This window comes from Culex pipiens, chromosome 3 (genome assembly GCF_016801865.2).
Source record: "Culex pipiens pallens isolate TS chromosome 3, TS_CPP_V2, whole genome shotgun sequence".
Taxonomy (NCBI): Eukaryota; Metazoa; Arthropoda; class Insecta; order Diptera; family Culicidae; genus Culex; species Culex pipiens.
In genome coordinates this window covers 95,398,360-95,418,835 of record NC_068939.1, presented here as the reverse complement: position 1 = coordinate 95,418,835, position 20,476 = coordinate 95,398,360, and the positions used below count along the sequence as shown (strand labels likewise).

Below are 20,476 nucleotides of genomic sequence, written 5' to 3'. Positions count from 1 at the left end.
TGTTCGTCAACTGAAGTTTTCCCAGTTCTTGCCACCTCGAAGGAAAAAGACGTAATAAAACCACGACGTGCGATAATAAACACAATAACCATCACCATAAAAGGAACTGTCTTAAAAAGGCATGGTTTTTCTTCTTGGGGAGAGGGAGTCAAGTTGGGATTTGCCGTTAATGGGTTTGTTTTGATTGAGAAAGTGTGAAGTTTTTGAATTGCTGAAATTGAATTAAATAGTAAGATTCGAGTAAGTTACCAATAGTTTACCAAGCAAAAAAAGCACCAACGGACCAAGATTTTGCTTTATTTTCACTTGCTATCTTTTCGCACTTGGAACGGTAATGAGATAACATTTTTGTGTCAAAGAGACTTTTATGTAAAATTAGACGCCCGATTTGATGGCGTACTCGAAATTCCGAAAAAAAAACGTATTTTTCATCGAAAAAAACACTTAAAAGTTTTTAAAAACTCTGCCATTTTCCGTTACTCAACTGTAATTTTTTTTGGAACATGTCATTTTATGGGAAATTTTAACCCAGAAGAAATTAACCCAGAAGGGTCATTTTTTAATTTAGAACAAAATTTTTCTTTTTAAAATTTCGTGTTTTTTCTAACTTTGCAGGGTTTTTTTTAGAGTGTAACAATGTTTAAAACAGTTGTAGAGCAGACAGTCACAAAAATTTTGATATATAAACATAAGGAGTTTGCTTACAAACATCACAAGTTATCACCTTTTTACGAAAAAAAAGTTTTGAAAAAGTTGGTCGTCGTCGATCATGGCCGTTCATTACTGCCGTTTTACGGCGATATGATGTATACGCCATTGAGGTGATTTTGCTGTAGACACGATTTTCTGTTTTTGTTCATTTTTTCAATTTAAAATGAATAATTTAAGGTCTGCTCTGTAGAAACTGTTAAAAAGTACAATAAAAATGTGGCCCCTACAAAATTTCTTGTTTTGTCCTATTCTCTACGATTTTAAACCACAAACATCATTTGGCCGAAAAAATAGCAATAAAAAATCACTACTTTTCCTTCCCAATGATGTATGTATACATTGCTCGATCAATGCAAGCTATATGTTTTGTGTCAGCTTTTTTGACAGCTGAGCGGATTAAGGGAATGCATTGTCCACGTGGATACTTTAAGGGGGTGGGGGAGGGTATAAGGGAGCGTGCTTTTATTACGTAACGAAGTTGGGGGAGGGGGGGGTCGGAGGCCGTGTTACGCTCCATACAATTTTTTTAAATTTGTATGGACATTTTGTTACGAGGGGGAGGGAGGGGGTCTAAAAATCTAAAAATTTTGATTTGGTCCCAAAACCTCAAATCAACATTCAAACAGTATTGAATTTTACTTCTATCAATTCTCAATGTATACATACATCATGATGAGTAAAATTGGCGTATACATCATTGTTTGTTTGCTTAATAAAATGGGCCCCAGAGCAGCTTTTTGAAAAATTCTTTCGTCAGGAGGTAGCTTTTAAGATTCTTTATCAGACTGTACAATAAAATTGAAAATGACCAAAATGGCGTATACATCATATCGCCGTAAAACGGCAGATTACTCGCGACAGACACGGACGACGAAATAAAGAGAAACACAAAAAGTAACTTTTTCAAAACTTTTTTTTCGTAAAATCGCGATAACTCGTGATGTTTATAAGCAAACCCCTTATGTTTGTATATCAACATTTTTGTAATTGTCTCCTCTATAACTTTCTAGAATTTTGTTACACTCTCAAAAATAACCCTGTTAGAAAAAACACGAAATTTTAAAATGAAAAAAATGTTCTTAATGAAAAAAATGATTCTTCTGGGTCAATGAAGATTCAAAAAGTACATTAATTTTCTATAAAATGACATGTTCCAAAAAATTTTACAGTCGTCTACAGAAAATGGCAGAGTTTTTAAAACTTTTTTACGTGTTTTTTTTTTTCGATGAAAAATACGTTTTTTTTAATTTTGAGTACGCCATCAAATCGGGCGTCTAATTTTACATAAAAGTCCCTTTGAAAACAAATTTTTATCTCATCACCGTTTCAGGCTGCAAATTATTGAAAAACACCTCTTTTTTCACATGTTCAAAAATGGAAGAGGTCGTACCGCCCCTCCGTCACGAGATATCAAAAAACGGACCTTGGATTCGTGATCAGGGACAAAAGTTACCCCTTAGGACAAAGTTTAACGCAAATCGAAGAGGGGCAGGGCAACTGCTGTGTGAGTTGGCGGAGAATTACCCCGGTTTCAATCCTGAAATATTGAACAAAAACCAATACAAAAAACTCCTTGCATTCCCGAGCATGGGTAAATAACAAGGGAAATGCGTAATAATACCTTTCTCTGGTATCAATACCAAATTTTGGTATTCCTGGACCCTTTAAAATTTGTCTTAAGGATTATGCAAGAGCAAAATGTGCTATCATACCAATTAAAGGTATTGTTTTGATATTGCAAAATTGCAGAATTTGTCAATGGTCGAACACCACATATTGGTATTCTTTTGGTATTACAGTGTTTTATCAAATTCCTCTGAAACTATAGGAAAATTTTGACCAATTTTGACAAAATAATTAATTTTGCACTAAAATGATGTCTCAAAGCGAATGCTTTAATTGATAACCGGAAATTTCAAACTTGATTTTAAACATTTTTGATATACCCCCTACAGAAATGACTTGAAATTGTGGAAAATTTTCTAAGTCAGGATGGCACATTTTGGTATTATTTTGGTATTAAAGTGTTTTATCAAATTCCTCTGAAACTATGGGAAAATTTTGACCAATTTTGACAAAATAATTAATTTTGCACTAAAATGATGTCTCAAAGCGAATGCTTTCATTGAAAACCGGAAATTTCAAACTTGATTTTAAACATTTTTGATATACCCCCTACAGAAATGACTTGAAATTGTGTAAAATTTTCTAAGTTAGGATGGCACATTTTGGTATTATTTTGGTATTAAAGTGTTTTATCAAATTCCTCTGAAACTATGGGAAAATTTTGACCAATTTTGACAAAATAATTCATTTTGCACTAAAATGATGTCTCAAAGCGAATGCTTTCATTGAAAACCGGAAATTTCAAACTTGATTTTAAACATTTTTGATATACCCCCTACAGAAATGACTTGAAATTGTGGAAAATTTTCTAAGTCAGGATGGCACATTTTGGTATTATTTTGGTATTAAAGTGTTTTATCAAATTCCTCTGAAACTATGGGAAAATTTTGACCAATTTTGACAAAATAATTAATTTTGCACTAAAATGATGTCTCAAAGCGAATGCTTTCATTGAAAACCGGAAATTTCAAACTTGATTTTAAACATTTTTGATATACCCCCTACAGAAATTACTTGAAATTGTGGAAAATTTTCTAAGTCAGGATGGCACATTTTGGTATTCTTTTGGTATTACAATGTTTTATCAATTTTCTCTGAAACTATGGGATTTTTTTACCAATTTGGACAAGATAATAAATTTTGCGCTAAAATGACTTGAAAAAAAAACCAAATACTTTGAAAAACGAGTCAATCGAAAGATTATTGAATTTTGGTTAATTTCAATCCAGTTTCATTTTAATAACACTTATTTTTCAATCTTGTTATTTTTCAGAATCTTCAAGAACTTCATGCACAGGCCGTTCATCAATGACAAATGCATTCGGTGTGGTGAAGAATATCACTAAGAACAACATGGAATCATCAGGTGAGTAGATTTGGCTGTTGCATATGGATCATTTCCGTTTTTTCACTAACTGCAACTGCTGCACTAAAAACGGTATGAAAATACCAAATTTTGGTATTACTTGTGCAAATATCAGCGACCAAAACGTGATCTTGGTTGCCCAGTAATAGATGGTAAAATACCATCAAATCATACCAAAATCATGTATGTGGAAGACCACAGGAATACCAAAATATGATTTTCCAAGGGCGCGGGAATACCTAAAAATTAAACCATGGCAATACCAAGTTTTGGTATTCAAGCAATGTTCAAAAATTCAGAAGACCTCAACTTGGTATTGAAATAGTTTTATTTTGAGGTATTATTTTACCCTTGGAATAACATGGTTTGGTATTGTTGTGCCCTTCCACATACAAGACTTTGGTATGATTTCATGGTATTTTACCATCTATTACTGGGCAACCAAGGGCACATTTTGGTCGCTGTTATTTGCTCAAGTAATACCAAAATTTGGTATTCCCGTGTTATTTACCCCTGCTCGGGTTGTTGTCACTCTTCAAATGAAAAAAAGATTCGATCTGATGGTGCTTTCTTGACACACCTTTAAAATTGCTGCAATTGCGACAATTGGCCTAAAGGAATTTAATCAGACGTCGTTATGACACATGTAAATGCCCGACTTCTGTTAACATTTTTAATAATAACTGCGGACTCTGGCAAACAAATTTAACCAAACTTTAGTTCAATGCACAGAATGGTCAGCAAAAGAAAATGTGTTTGTTATTGTTTGCATTGCTTGCTCTTATTTAGGTCAGACATTGAAAAACGTTTTTCTCGGAACGTCAAAAAGCGACGTGCGACAAGACGATTTGGAAATAGTGTTTTACATTCCATCAAGTCCACCGTCGCCAAAAATGAACAAAACCCCAAAAATACCATGAAACATCCTAGTTCAACCTGATCAACGACATCACCGTCACCATCGTCATCCTCTTCATCGCCCCCGTCGCGTCCTTGTTGATTATTCAACCATAAGGATATAATATCTCACAGCAGCTCGCTCGCTTCTCACACGTCGTTCGTTTTGTTGTGCGGCGTTCAAGTTTCGGCTTGACTTAGTTTTTCCTCCTCTTCACTTTTGTCCAAAGATAAACCCAAACCATATCAGTCGTCGAAGATCTCCTCCGACTTCCTCGCTACAGCAAGGTCTCGCCAAATAATGAGCGGCCAGCTTGTGTCCAACACCAACAAGTTTTCCACCGTGGCGAGCATTTTTCCGGGTCCTTCAGCTCTGTAGAGGATGGAGGACGACCACTTTTTTATGTTATTTATCTCCGAGACGCGCGCTTCGCGAAGGATCCGAAAATGGCCCGAGAAGGACGAAAAAAGATATATCAGAATCTTATCATCTGAAAATGATCTAGAAATGTCATAATAATTTCATCAAAGCATGAAATAAGAAATTTTATTCCACGCCACGGCGACGAAGACGACGCCGGACGCGCGTTCCGTTTCATGCCTCGGCGACTTTGGGATTTTGGAAGGAAGGGGGGGGGGAGTTGGCACAGTAAAATTGAAAAAAAATCATTGGATATCAAACATAAAAGAAACTGGTCAAAACTTTGAAATTTTATTGAAATAGAATGATATTAACAAAGAAAAATGTCATGTTTTCAAATGTTTTCCCACGTTGATTAAGAAAAAAATCAGGTTAAAATTTAATAAAATGACATTTCTTTTCATTTGAACTGTGCACCTTGTGGGACTGTTTAGGATCCTTGCTGTCGGTCGATTTTTGGGACCATTCTTGTTGTGCTTATTTTTTATTGCGCTTGTTATGATTCAACGCTTTTGTTTTCCTTTCACATTTTTCTTCGCCCAAATTCTTCTTCATCTACTTTCCCCTTGGTGACCAAGTTTGGTTCACTCGAGGATGAAGTTATGATGGCTCGTTGCCTCTTTATTATGCACCTTATCGTTTGCGAATCTGCGCGATAAAAATGCGACGTCCTTTCGTTTTCGGTTTTCCGCTCCTGGTGTTGTTGTTGTCTTTGGGAGATGAGCTGAGCGTTTAATTTCACTTTGAGAAGATGCTTCGGTAAGGTTTCGTGTGATGTTTCGGTGAGGTTGTCATGGTTTTGTTTTTAAGTGATGGGATCATGCACGAATGATTGCGATTTATAATAAAGAGTGTTTTGATTTTAAATATTTTTTATGGAACAAAGGTAAACATATTGTATGCAACTTGTTGAAAATATTGATTTTTTCCCAAAATCTCGATGTAACATAAAAAAAAGTTAATTTTCATAAAGAAATCGATGTGCCATAAATCAATGAATAGATCCAAAACATGAACCCAGAAATCATATCATACGGTGGTGTAAAAAGTGTTATTTATTCTAATTATTTTCAAGTGTTTCTAGTAAAAAACTGTCATGATAAATAATGTAACGTAGTTGTAATAAATATAAATGAAATTTTGCAGAAGGAAGTATGATGTTTTCCCGCTCTTTCAGAATTTTAAGGGTTACAGAGATCTCTCTTCAACATTATGATTTTGATGAAATAAAAACCTGTATGGGTGTGTTCTAAATTCAACAGGCTTTTATATGAAAAATATTAAAAACTAAAAATATTTACATTAGAACCACAATTTGGCATATTTACAAAAACTGGTAATGTATGAAAACTACACCAATAATTTAAACTTAAGGATGGTTTCAGAGACTGTAAAAATGCAGAAACATAGTTTCCAATCCACTTTATATAAACATTGATTGTAAAAATAAGTTGTTGTTTATTTTATTAACGTGACTGTAAAAATAAGAGAAGAGAAAGAGTTGTCTTCTAATTCCAAATTGTTGAACTTACGGACTTAATCCTGAAATAATTTGATTATAACATTTGTCAATTTTGGTTGTAAATCTTTATGGAATTCGTAACATAGGGAATGAATAAAAAATTACATCAATAGTTCCCGTAGTTTTTAAGACACTAAAATGTCTGAGCATGAGCATGAGCATGAGAGACCACCCATGGTTGTCCTTCTCCGTTGCTGAACAGAACCGTAATATCCTTTCAGCACTACTGATCATAGGCTTCGACTATCAAGTGGTATTTCCCTTATCAACAGCATGTATGAATGCGCTGAAAAGATAAAACACCATGATTGCCAAAACAAAATCAGTTGCGAATAGGTAACAGTCATTGGCCACCAACGGCGCCCGCCATGTCAGTTTGTAGATCTCGATTTTAAGGGACGGGAATGTTAGTTAGCGCAGGTTGCTACTAGGGCAGCTGATTTACTCTGTGCTTACACCCCACGAGCGCCAGGAACCTGAAAACTTGTTAGTAGGATAGGGTGTTTGGTCAGGATTCATCATAGAAGATGATGATGCAACCCAAAATCATAGTGTTTGTTGAAAGGTATTATATATTATTCTCAAGGCAAACAATCGGATGCTGCGGATGAGACATTTCCCGTTTAACTGTTGTTAAATTTTTAATGAAATGGTTTAATCTTAGACAGCCGGCTGTGGAAAGATAAAACCAAATAATATTTATTTATAAAATGAGGTGTTAAACGCAATGCTGCAATCTTAGCGTAGTCTGATTTTTAATTATATAATCATTTAGTTCATGAATTTGTTACGGAATAGACGCGACGAACTTAAACATCAAGTGTCTTCCGATCTTCTTTCTGTTATTTTTAAGACACTAAAATGTCTGTTACAAAAATCTGGGTGCAAAAGCTCTGGTTGATGAGCCAGCAAATTTTAAATAAGAATTGTAAAGCATTAAAATTTGAATTCGGGAAAATTATTTTGCTGATTAGGAGAAATTGTTTAAATTTTAGTAAACATATCTGCAAAATGCTTGGCGCTTTAAATATTTTCTGTTTAGTTTTATATGTATTTTTGAAGACTAGGTATTATTTATTCGAATATTTCAATTCAATTCAAAAATAAAATATCGTATTAATTATTTTTCATCAAACACTGACATCTGGGGCAAACCAGGAAAAATGTAACGAAATAGGACAGCTGTTTAAGCCAAATTATTAGCATAATGTTTTGATTGACTTCGGTTAAAACAGGAACAGAATCAAATAAATAGTACACTGATTTCCAAATTTATTGCTCTAACATCTCCTGTACCTATTTAATCTGTAGTTCCGATTTTCTTCAGTTGGCGATAGTAACTTAAAGATGATTTGTAAAATATGTGTTATACTAAACATGAAATTGTCAAATTAAGAAGTTAAGAGGCAGTAGTTGTAAATATTGCTCGGTTTGTTCTAGAGGTCGTATCGAGCTGCTCCGATTTGGATGAAACTTTCAGGGTTTGTTTGTCTATACATGAGATACACTCATGCCAAATATGAGCCCTCTACGACAAAGGGAAGTGGGGTAAAACGGGCTTCGAAGTTTGAGGTCCAAAAAACCTAAAAAATCTTAAAATTGCCCTCATTTCCGTAAAACTTCATCAATTCCAACCCTCTTAGATGCATTCGAAAGGTCTTTTGAAGCACTTCAAAATGTGCCATAGACATCCAGGATTGGTTCGACTTTTTCTCTTAGCTTTTGCAAATTAGTGTCAAAAATGGATTTTTTTAAACCTTAATGGGTAATTCTCTACCAACTCACACGAAATCGGGAAAAGTTGCCCCGACCCCTCTTCGATTTGCGTGAAACTTTGTCCTAAGGGGTAACTTTTGTCCCTGATCACGAATCCGAGGTCCGTTTTTTGATATCTCGTGACGGAGGGACGGTACGACCCCTTCCATTTTTAAACATGCGAAAAAAGAGGTGTTTTTCAATAATTTGCAGCCTGAAACGGTGATGAGATAGAAATTTAGTGTTAAGGGGACTTTTATGTAAAATTAGACGCCCGATTTGATGGCGTACTCAGAATTCCGAAAAAACGTATTTTTCATCGAAAAAAACACTAAAAAAGTTTTAAAAATTCTCCCATTTTCCGTTACTCGACTGTTAAAAAATTTGGAACATGTCATTTTATGGGAAATTTAATGTACTTTTCGAATCTACATTGTCCCAGAAGGGTCATTTTTTCATTTAGAACAAAATTTTTCATTTTAAAATTTCGTGTTTTTTCTAACTTTGCAGGGTTATTTTTTAGAGTGTAACAATGTTCTACAAAGTTGTAGAGCAGACAATTACAAAAATTTTGATATACAAGCATAAGGGGTTTGCTTATAAACATCACAAGTTATCGCGATTTTACGAAAAAAAGTTTTGAAAAAGTTACTTTTTGCGTTTCTCTTTGTTTCGTCGCCCGTGTCTGTCGCGGGTGACCATGAACGGCCATGATCGATGACGACCAACTTTTTCAAAACTTTTTTTCGTAAAATCGCGATAACTCGTGATGTTTATAAGCAAACCCCTTATGTCTATATATCAAAATTTTTGTAATTGTCTGCTCTACAACTTTGTAGAACATTGTTACACTCTAAAAAATAACCCTGCAAAGTTAGAAAAAACACGGAATTTTAAAATGAAAAATTTTGTTCTAAATGAAAAAATGACCCTTCTGGGACAATGTAGATTCGAAAAGTACATTAAATTTCCCATAAAATGACATGTTCCAAAAAATTTTACAGTCGAGTAACGGAAAATGGGAGAATTTTTAAAACTTTTTTAGTGATTTTTTCGATGAAAAATACGTTTTTTTGGAATTCTGAGTACGCCATCAAATCGGGCGTCTAATTTTACATAAAAGTCCCTTTGACACCAAATTTCTATCTCATCACCGTTTCAGGCTGCAAATTATTGAAAAACACCTCTTTTTTCGCATGTTTAAAAATGGAAGGGGTCGTACCGCCCCTCCGTCACGAGATATCAAAAAACGGACCTCGGATTCGTGATCAGGGACAAAAGTTACCCCTTAGGACAAAGTTTCACGCAAATCGAAGAGGGGTCGGGGCAACTGCTGTGTGAGTTGGCGGAGAATTACCCTAATATCTTTTTGCAACAGCCTCCAACACCCATACTCCCATAGGTCAAAAGATAGGTAATTACATGGACTATAAGCCTACGGTGTTAACTTTTTGGCCAATCGCAGTTTTTCTCATAGTTTTTCTATTTTTGTAGAAAACCATTTTACAACGTTAGTTTTTGCCCTGTAGGCCTCCATAGCGGCACTTTTTGGTCTCAATTTTGTCATATTCGGAATCCTCGGACAATTTCACGTAAGTTAGTAGTATTGGAGTTGTAAATTTGATTTTAAAAATAATTAAATAAAACATTTTTGAAAAAAGAAATAGATCTTATTTACCCTGTGATCAATACGTCAAATGCTGTATCAAGTAGGCGAAAATCTGTTTTACCCCTAATCCAACAAATTGTTAAAAAATATTTTAATTCATTCTAATCGGCAATTTTTCCAATCAAATTTACAGCTCCAATACTACTAACTTACGTGAAATTGTCCGAGGATTCCGAATATGACAAAATTGAGACCAAAAAGTGCCGCTATGGCGGCCTACAGGGCAAAAACTAACGTTGTAAAATGTTTTTTCTAGAAAAATAGAAAAACTATGAGAAAAACTGCGATTGGCCAAAAAGTTAACACCGTAGGCTTATAGTCCATGTAATTACCTATCTTTTGACCTATGGGAGTATGGGTGTTGGAGGCTGTTGCAAAAAGATATTAAGGTTTTAAAAAAATCAATTTTTGACACTAATTTGCAAAAGCTAAGAGAAAAAGTCGAACCAATCCTGGATGTCTATGGCACATTTTGAAGGGCTTACAAAGACCTTTCGAATGCATCTTAGAGAGTTGGAATTGATGAAGTTTTACGGAAATGCGAGCAATTTTAAGATTTTTCATGTGTTTTGGACCTCAAACATCAATGCCCGTTTTAACCCACTTCCCTTTGTCGTAGAGGGCTCATATTTGACATGAGTGTATCTCATGTATAGACAAACAAACCCTGAAAGTTTCATCCAAATCGGAGCACCTCGATACGACCTGTTACACATTGGTGAAAAACTCGCTCTTAACAAATATTCTGTAGTATGAAATTATGTGATTTTCTACATGAATGTAACCCCTTAATTTACAGTTAATTGATATTATGTCACTTTGACAGATGATTTACTGAAATTTCAGTGAAATAATTGTCAAAACAACTAAAATTTAACTAAAAAATGTCAAATAATTTTGCTAAAAAATCAGTAATTTTCTTGTGTCAGTTTGACAGAAGATTTACTGAAGATTTAACAATCGTTGCTGGTATTTCAGTTATCAATATTTGATTTGAAAAATATGGTGTTTTCGGCAATCCACCAAACCTAAAAAAACAACTGGTTAGCATCGCGGCTTATGTTTTTCCCATTTTTCATACCGTTTTTTTTTTCAAAAAATCAAAATATTAAATTCAAATACAACACATTTGACAGAAGATTTTCACTTTGCAGCACACAAACAATAAGTCAAAAGTGACATTTCAGTTAGATAGATTTACTGTTAATGATTTTGCCTTCCTTACTGAGGTAAGGCTATAATCCTGCTCTAAAAATGAACTTTTTATTAAAAGCTCGTAGACACACCTTCATGAATACTTATCGACTCAGAATCGAAAACTGAATTGAAGATCTGGCAACTCTGTCCCATGTATTGAGCACCTAAGTGATATTTGTGTAATTTTTGGAGGTAGGATCTCACCTCAATGCATGTAAACTATGTCCGGATTGATCATCCGACCCACCATTGGTTAGGTAATCAAAAGACCTTTCCAACGAGTCCAAATTATTGAAGATCTGGCAACCCTGTCTCAAGTTATGAGCCCTTCAGTGATATGTGTGTATTTTTTATTCCGGATCTAAACAAAATTAGACGAGATTTGTTTCCAAACCCATCATACCACATATCACCCATTGTTGGTAATGAGTGAGAAAGGCTTCAACTACATAGGTGGATTAAGTTAGTTTTTAATTAATTGACGAATTTCAACAAAAGTTATGATAACAGAATCAATTTAGTTATTTCTCGATTAAATTTTCAAAAGGTCCTATCTGCATAGGAAACCCATGAGGGATAGGTTGTTTTGAAAATTTATTCTAGATTTATTTTCTGAAATGTCAATCCAATATTTGCTCTGTAGATTGTGATAATTGTTTCTAATCACCATCTTCAATCAATTTTAATAAAGTGAAGCTCAAGTAAAAGATATGTGAACAAACGGATTTCATCAGAATTCATATAACATTTGGAAACCTTATCGAACAATATAGAAGAGTATTGGAAAACTAGTTGATGAAAAGTTGTTAATAAAAACGTTGGTCGTTCGCAAACTTTGAACTGAAAAATAAAATGATTCAATGCTCACAAAATGTCATCTTTCTGGCAAACTTTGTCGTAACAAAATTACAAAAACACGATTACCTGCTTCACTCCCCCCCTCCCGCTCAACGCATTAGCAAATCACACCAGTTCACCAGAACCTGACCTTTTCTTGCGACGACAAACAAGTTCCAAGTTTAGCCTCACAGCATCCCATCTGCAATCCCTTCCAAAAGCCCCATTCTTCACCCAGAAAGTCTTCTTGCCAACGCGCTTACGACGCAATCAAACAACATTTCCCAGTCAGTGGAGTCAGTTCAGAGGCGGTGTCAGGGGGTGGGGAGGCGCCATGACACGCGTCGAAAGCCCAAGTCACCAAGGTGTTGGATAACTTTGTGCTTCAAAATTGAAAAACTCTAATTACCAACCCGCTTTTCTGAGACACGGGTAAGAATCCTTTTTCAGCGCGTTCTTGAAGTTCTTGAAGTTCTTCATTTCGCAATCACATCACCAGCAAACCCAACTCGACCCTCCCCTTTCCCAGCAGCGGAGAGTTTAGAACTGGTTATTGTTTACAAACAACCCACAGGGGCGTAGGAAGGGGGAGAGGGGGTGGGGTGAGGTTCGTCTCTTACACGATGTGTCATTCAAAATAAATCAAAAGCGATTACATAACACTTTTTGGGCGAAATCTTTGAAGGGAGAAATTTGTTGAAGACAGTGGCGCAGCACAGGGGGTGGGGGTTGATTTTTCTCAAATGTTTTCCACCTAAAACGGGAGGAAAAAAACGCTCAACGCACACACACAGTCAATCAAGTCCAAGTAACGACGCAGGCGGACACAAATACAGCGGCGTCCGCGGAGGCAAATTTTCGGCGAGGAACGGGTTTGATGGATTATACACCCTTCCCTGAAGGGGTGCGCGCCTCATCTCCCTCCCTCAATTTAACTTTGCTAATTTATTTAATGACTACCGTAGCGTAATGAAGTCATAGGGAAAAAATCTTTGTCTGTGCGCGCGTGTACGGGTGTGTGTGAGGGTGCACGCGAGGGTGTGAGTGCGATCAGCGAGGGGGCGCCCAGGGGTGAAAAGAAAAACATTCCCCGCTCGCCACCGCCCCCGCTCCGTTCGAAGCTGTTATCGGACGCATTTCACCGCACGCACTCACGCAAACAATTGCACCGTGTTACACCGTAACGCACACACGCACACAAGCATAAGCTGCTGTTGTAATAGAGCGCGCGCGATTAACGTCAAAGTAGGCCACGACGAGCAGGGAATTTCTGCAAGAAACTTTTGACAGCTTGCCAAGATGGATGCACGTTGCACGGACGAATTTCAGTTCGATGGACGATTGATCGGTGCAGAGGGTGGGAGAGAGAGAGACTAGTTGGTCACAGGTGCTGCAGATGGCGCAGCGATTGGGAAGAGGACACACCGCACACGGGTGTTACACGGTTACAACGGTTGGGCAGGTACTGTGCGTTGCAGCGGCGGTGACAGGTTCGAGGTGGGTTGAAGAAGGTGGGGGGCGTTCAGAGGGGCGAGGTTGAGGGGGGGACAACGGGGGGTGATAAGGTGCTGCGCATGTGTGTTTGAGGGCAAACCCCGCCTCTGTGTGCAGCAGAAGCGACCCTGCCGGAAAGTGCTGCCGGTGGGTGATCTATCTGTATAGGTCACCGTGTCGGACCGTCGTCCTCGTGTCGGTCGGTCGGCTATGGATGTGTCGGTCGTTGCGGTGACAGTCGGACGTTCGGGTGCGCGCACCGCGCTCGTTTGTAGTTGTGGCCACTGTACGTGTGACGCACCCCTCGGCCCCTCGGAAACCCCCCGAACTTCGGGCCAAGTTATGTAATTCTTCGAGCAGAATCAACAGTCTGTTGTTCCGAAGTGGAGGAACGCGAGGGGCACCCGTCGGAGGGGGTGCACGACGAGGGGTAGCCCACAGAGTCCGGGGCATGCGCACCGAGAACCACCCTCGTCGAAGGCTTCACACTAGTGGGGGTGTCGTCGGCAGGTTGTTTTCCTTTTTTCCAGCCGGCCCGACACAGTGTATTACTTTGTTGCCTCCGTGGCGGCGCCAGTGTGAGTGCGCACGGAGGGGAACTGCTCGAAACTGCTCGAAAAGTAACTCTTCCACAGTAAACCGCGCGCCCCTCGTCGTCGTCGTCGCCTACTGTCAAGTGGCTCGTCCTCGGCGGGTGTGCGCCGAGAGGGGAGACGGAACACCAACACCGGTACGGCAACGTAAACATCGACATTTTCGGTCGGCTTTTCCGTGTCGGAGAACAAAGGGGAGAAACGGTTGGCAGCAGGCCGATTTCCGAAGTCGTCGTCGTGCTCGTTCGGATGCTTCCGTCGTTACTACATACTTACAAAACAACCGACGTGCGGTCCGTCCGGCAGTCTACAATTGAGTTTTGTATAGTTAAGTCGTGATCATATACACTTGTTGTTTGTTGTTATATTTAATTATCTGTCTATAAGCTGTGTCTGTGTTTTTCGGCGAAAAACCGTGTCACGTCACGTGTGCGAGCAGCAGGCTTAAGCGAAGATCGCGGAACAACTGTGTAGATCCTGCCCCTGAAGGAGATCCAGCAGGGGTCGCGCCCCCGCGAGGTTCTAGTGTTTCGACGGTGTGTGAGGTGTCCAAAGCGATTCCGGAAGAAAAACAGCAGCAGCAGCAGCAGTCGTGATTTCGAAATTCCGCGAGTGACGACAACTTCAAGTGTGTGTGACGACAGAGGACAACAACAGCAGAAGCAGATCGAAAAAGTGTTTCCAGATCGGTCCAGATATTGGCGATCGGTTCAAATTGGAGATTTTGCAACAAGTAATGATTGCCAGAAGGGGGTGGAAAACAGCTGGAAGAAATGGGTTTTCTGAAGGGAAAAGTGGTTGAATGTTCTACAATATGGTGAAAAAGTTTCGAAATGATGTGATTGATTAGGGAGGGGAAAGTGTGTCAAGTGAATTAAATTTGATAATTCTCGATTAAATTTTCAAAAGGTCCTATCTGCATAGGAAACCCATGAGGGATAGGTTGTTTTGAAAATTTAATCTAGAATTCTTCATGAGTTTACAAAATTTATTGAGATTTGTGATAACGAAGGTCTTTATGAAAATTGATTTGATGAAATTAATATCATCGAACAAAAAAGATTTTTATGATAATGAATGTTTTCAATTTTGAAACCAAAATAACCTGATCTATTAAAATAGTTTAACTCAAAAAGTTTTTTATTTTTACACAATATAATTTATTAGAAAAGGCCTTAAAACAATATCCCTTACAAACTGGCCAGCATTAAACAAAAAAATAAAAATGTCAACAAAAATAATAAAAAAAGCTCTCTTGAAAAAAGAACACATAATTGAAAATAAGATTTTTTAGAAAAAAAAACACTCAACTTTAAAAAAAAGCTGAAATTATTGCAAGTGATTATTAACAAGTGACATTTTACATTATATCATTTTAACAATTTAATCAAATATAAAACTTAAAAAATCTATAAAATCAATTCGGCGCTAACGTCACTTTGCAATATTGCAACAGGTTATTGGATTGTTTATATTTATTCAGGTTCAAATTTTGTTTAAGAATTTATACTTTTACAGACAATTACGGAATAATCAAAGACTAAAAAAAATTGCTCAATACCTAATATACCTAATCTAAATTCTTTGCTAGTCCAACATTAAACTTATGAACTGTATTCAAAAGATGAGATTAAAATCATCTTAAACATCTTACTTTACAAAACACTCTTTCATAAGAAACAGTGCACATTATCAAATTACAATTCTCTTAGACTTCAACAAAAAACGAAAAAAACATCAACAAAATATTTTTGAAATATATATTTTAAAAAAAAGTTAAAAAGTATTTGTCAAAAATCCCAGTCAAATGTTTTTCTGCAAAAATTAAAAAAATGTAGAAAATCTTGTTTAATCAATGTGAAACATTTATTTCAGCATTTTTGACAGTTAACTCTTAGGGTTTCTAATGTATTAAAAAATACTTTAATTTTCCACAGAATATTTTTTGTCCAGTTAGACTCATAAAATTTTTGTATTATGTAACACAAATTAGCCCGCATAAAATACACCCAAAAATCTGGGCCAAAACTAAATATTGCTACAATATAAAAAAAACATGGAAAAACAATGTTCAATTTTTGAAAGGAAAAAAGTAAAAGTTTTATAAATTTTGAAATTTGAGACCAGGGGGTTTAAGGCTTGAGTACAACAGCAAACGTGTTATGGAAAAAACGTTAAATTTATTAGTTGTTTTCAAAATGTAATCATATTTTCTTAAATAGTCCTTTTAATCATTAACCTTCCCTGCACGCATGCAAAAGGTTCAGATTGAAGATTTGTATCAGTTCAGTTGGATCTAGTACTACAGAATAATTCTAAGCATCTCCAAATGAACTGATACAAATCTTCAATCTGAACCTTTTGCATGCGCAAACAATACCAAATCGATCAGAATATTATTTCTAAGCTATTTATAAATTATGGACTTGAATAGTAAAAGAAGAGCTGTTTTTTTAATAAACTAAATAGATGAACAAAGTTTCATTGAAATAAAAAATCACAGCATATTTTTCTGAAATTTCAAAAATTGCGCGAAATTTTAACAAAATGATAAATTGTCAGACAACAAAAAATAAGTTGAAATCATCTTCATTTTGTTAAGAAATCTTTTGCAAAATTTTACAACTTTTTTTTAATATGCTCGAAATTATTTCAAGACATTTTTTGATCAGAAATTCATTACAAGTTAAACTTGTCTGTAGTATCATCACCATATTGAAAGACATTCGACCTATTTTCTTCACAACTTCAAAATTGAAAAAAAAACTCTCATTACAATAAAGAAAAACCCTCCCAATCCCTCTCGTTTAGGTGATCCAGCCGCGAATTTCAAACCGCCAAAGGCAGACTCAAAAAAAGGGGTCTCCTAAAATATAAACAATTAAACAAAACAAAGTTTGTGCCAGTGTTGATTGAAGCAAAGCAACGCAGATACCACACGTCAAAAAACAGACAGTGCACAGTTCGATCGAGTGTTTAAAGAAAAAAAAAGTGAGCAGTGAGAGAGCATCGTGAGAGAGTGGTGAAAGCAAGTGAGAGAGAGAACGTGTGAAATCGTGAACGGCACACGTAGCTTAGTCATTTGCGTGAATCCTTCGCGAGGAAAGCTGCTCCGTTTCGGGTGAGCTTTAGGAGAAAAATTCGTCGCGCTCGTTAAAGTTCCTGCTCGATCAAGAACAAGTTGAAGTAGTTGAAGTAGATTTCTCGTGCTTATAAAAAAAATACCGTTCCAAGCCAACAAAAAAAGCACGCAGCACAGTTTGGCAGCATAAACACAGCGAAAGCAAAAAAGAAAAACCACATCATTCTGCTGTGAGTTTAATCAATTTAATAACATTCACCCAAACCAGCCCGGAGCCGAAAACCGCGCACCGAATGCAGGAAAACCCATCCAGAAGAAGAAACCAACCAGTTTAGTGAGTGTGGAAAACCTAGGAAAAACCCCCCTCAAGAAAACTCTCTCCTTCTCTCCAAGTCCGTCTCAGTCTCTCTTTCTGATCTGACTAGAAAACGTCGTCGTGTGTGAGGAGTGTATGTGCGACGAGTAGTTCGATTCGATTCGCTACGACCGTGGAGGAAAAATAAGAAGAAAAAAAACTAGCATCAGCGGCAGCATCCGAGGAAGTCGGAGCGAACCAACAAAAAACGGCCAAAGTTATTCCAATATTAATTTCGGTTCCTGCAAGTGAATTCAATACATTCCATATGGTTCACATGATAGAAATCGTGCGTCAAGGGAAAGTTGACTTTCCTCAAGTGATTGTAAGTTGAAATTTTTGCTTTCTTGCTTTCCTACTCTTGCTTTACTGATAAGAAATTGCATTTAAATAGATATCCTTTAGCTACACTAGTTTGCGTGAAAAAATCTTTCATTTGTTTATTTTCCCGTGACCTTTTCTCAGTCGTTTTACTTTATCAGACATATTTTGATTTATTTATGACATATTTTCCAAAGAATATATCAAATGCGCTTTTTTGATTATATCGTATTTATCCAATCTGTAAACATTTATCAAGAGTAAAACAGAAATTTAATAAATCAAACATTATTTAAAATACCTCAATAATTGATTCCTTTCTCAAACAAATCCATTTCTTAAGCTTTCTATTTGTATTCTATTACGCACAGACATTTGCTCAGAATTTGATTCTGAGTCGCTAAATTAACCTGACAGTAAGTCATGGTATAAGATGAATATTGAAGCAGTTCATGTTTTGAGTGAATTTGTAGCCTTTCGTTAAACATTTTCTTGGCAAATTTTTATGAAAACTTTGTCATCGTTCACGATTTCCAATATTAAATTAAATTTCGTTTGAATGTAGTTTCTGAAAATTTCAACAAACCATAACTCAATATAATGATAAACTTGATCTTATTAAATAATTTAAACAGAAGAAAAATACTTTAGAGAATTTGAATTTGAATTTGTAAACAGCAATAATGATTTTGCTACAACATAAATCGGAAAAAAATTTGGAATAAGCAAATTATTTCGAAAAATCTATGTCATTTACGAAATTTGAAATATTAAAAATCTGTGAAGTTTGTATGAAAATATAAAAAAAAAAGTTTGAGAAAACTAGAATACGGTATTATCAGAATTAGTAATAAATATTCCCAAATGTGAGATTTTCATTGGAATTTTAACGTTTTAAACTCTGTCCAAGGCGTCAAAGCTGTTGAACTCGATCCTCAAAAGTTGTTGACGATTTATGAAATATATTTTTTTAAACCTTTAGTATCAATGGGTTAAAATATCAAAAATATGCAAAAAAAATTACAAATATTCTTTAAATATCCCAAAAGCAGATTTTCACTTTTGGAGAATGGGTTTAGGCCAAATCCAAATTAGTGGAACTTAAAAATAATCTTTTGAAAATCCAGTTGAGGCCAAGGTAATGTCAGTTGATCCAAATTGAGAAGTCAAAAATCACTGCCTTTTACTAAAACTGACTTATTACTTCAACCTATTTGGGTTGATTTTAAAGAATGATCAACTGAAATCATCGGTATATCACAACAACAAAAATTACTGTAAGTTGGACAAAAGCTGTTGCAGTTTATTTTATTGATTTTTTCTAGCACTCAATTTTGGTAGAATAAAATCTTAGTTTGAATACTTAAAAATAAGATTATTGTTGAATTTAATTAGATGTTCTGGCAAAAGGGAGCGGCCGTGGCTGACTGGTTACGGTGTTCGCTTTGTAAGCGAATGGTTCTGGGTTCGATTCCCATCTGCTCCCAACGAGAAAGTTAAGAACACATAAATTTGAAATGATGAATACGAACGAAAAATCAAAGTCGCTCGAGGCGGGGTTCGATCCCCCGTCCTTTGGATTGGTAAGCAAAAATGCTAACCACTAGGCCATGACGACTTGGTGAACTTGGACTGGAATTAGGAATACTATTACAGAGAGCGGGTTGTGGCGCTATAACCACGGCAAATAGTGTCCAGGGCATTCGTGGAAATACAATGTCCCATCCCAGAGGGTCCCGGAGTACCAAACCTTCTTAGCATGGTGCTCCCAACGAATACAACCAAATCTCGGAGCGTATGGTGGTGTGTCCCCACGCTTCTTCCTCCCCTGTCGATTCAGAATTGTGTTGTTGTTCGAACATTCTGTGCTCAAACTCAACCCAATTACGAGTCATCTCTGCGATACGGCTTTACGCAGTAAACCTGGCCGCTTTAACGCTTGTGATGTTTCAATGCATTCTAATGCAATGGCGCACTACAAACGTTAATAAATGACAAGAAGAGTGCTAGGCGTCATCTAACCTAAGGCACTCTCCAGGATCCCTTCGAAAGATTGGCTGCGCTAGGGTCTGATTAGATTAGATTAGATTAGAATTTAATTAGATGTTCTGGCAACCCTGTTAATATAGCTTTAAGTTAAATAAGTATCCTTACGTTACATAGAAAATTTTCGTAATTCATGTAAAATGAACTTCCGAAACCACCTTTGTGTAAATCTTTTCTTTTTAAAAGGATAAAAATTTGACTTCGGATGACTTTGCATTGAAATATTTTAATTAAAATTTTAATTAAAATGTGGAAAAGATCACAATCAGCAGAAAAAGATGAGGCTGAAAAAAGATTGTTGAAAAATCTATTCTGGTTTATTGAACTAATATTCATATCTTGATTCTAAGAGCAAACTATGAGATCCTTTTTGGATTTTTCCTCCGATTCGGAATTCGTATTCAAATGGTCCAAATCCAAAATGCACGGAAAAGTTGATTCTCGAAATCGTGAATTGTGTTCATGATTTTTAGAACCACGAAGGAATATATTCACGTTTAAAGTGCAAATGCACCATACTCACGAATAAATTCCTTCGTGGTTCTTAAGTTTATGAACACAATTCACGATTACGGGAATTATTT

General features: G+C 36.3%; 1 protein-coding gene across 16 annotated transcripts in view; it reads left to right on the top strand.

Annotated features, from left to right (window-relative positions):
- LOC120422695 (CUGBP Elav-like family member 4) overlaps window positions 1-20,476 on the top strand; it is a 948,890-nt gene that overhangs the window by 615,606 nt on the left and 312,808 nt on the right. The window contains exons 1-2 of one of the 16 annotated variants that reach the window (XM_052710108.1): window positions 14,380-14,821; window positions 16,900-17,850. The exons of 12 other annotated variants lie outside the window; for them this stretch is intronic. In XM_052710108.1, coding sequence (XP_052566068.1) covers window positions 17,794-17,850 — 57 coding nt within the window. In that variant the 5' untranslated portion in view covers window positions 14,380-14,821; window positions 16,900-17,793. Of the gene's footprint in view, window positions 1-14,379; window positions 14,822-16,871; window positions 17,851-20,476 lie in introns of those variants that run through there. 3 more of the 16 variants (XM_052710109.1, XM_052710120.1, XM_052710116.1) reach the window with 3 other exon arrangements.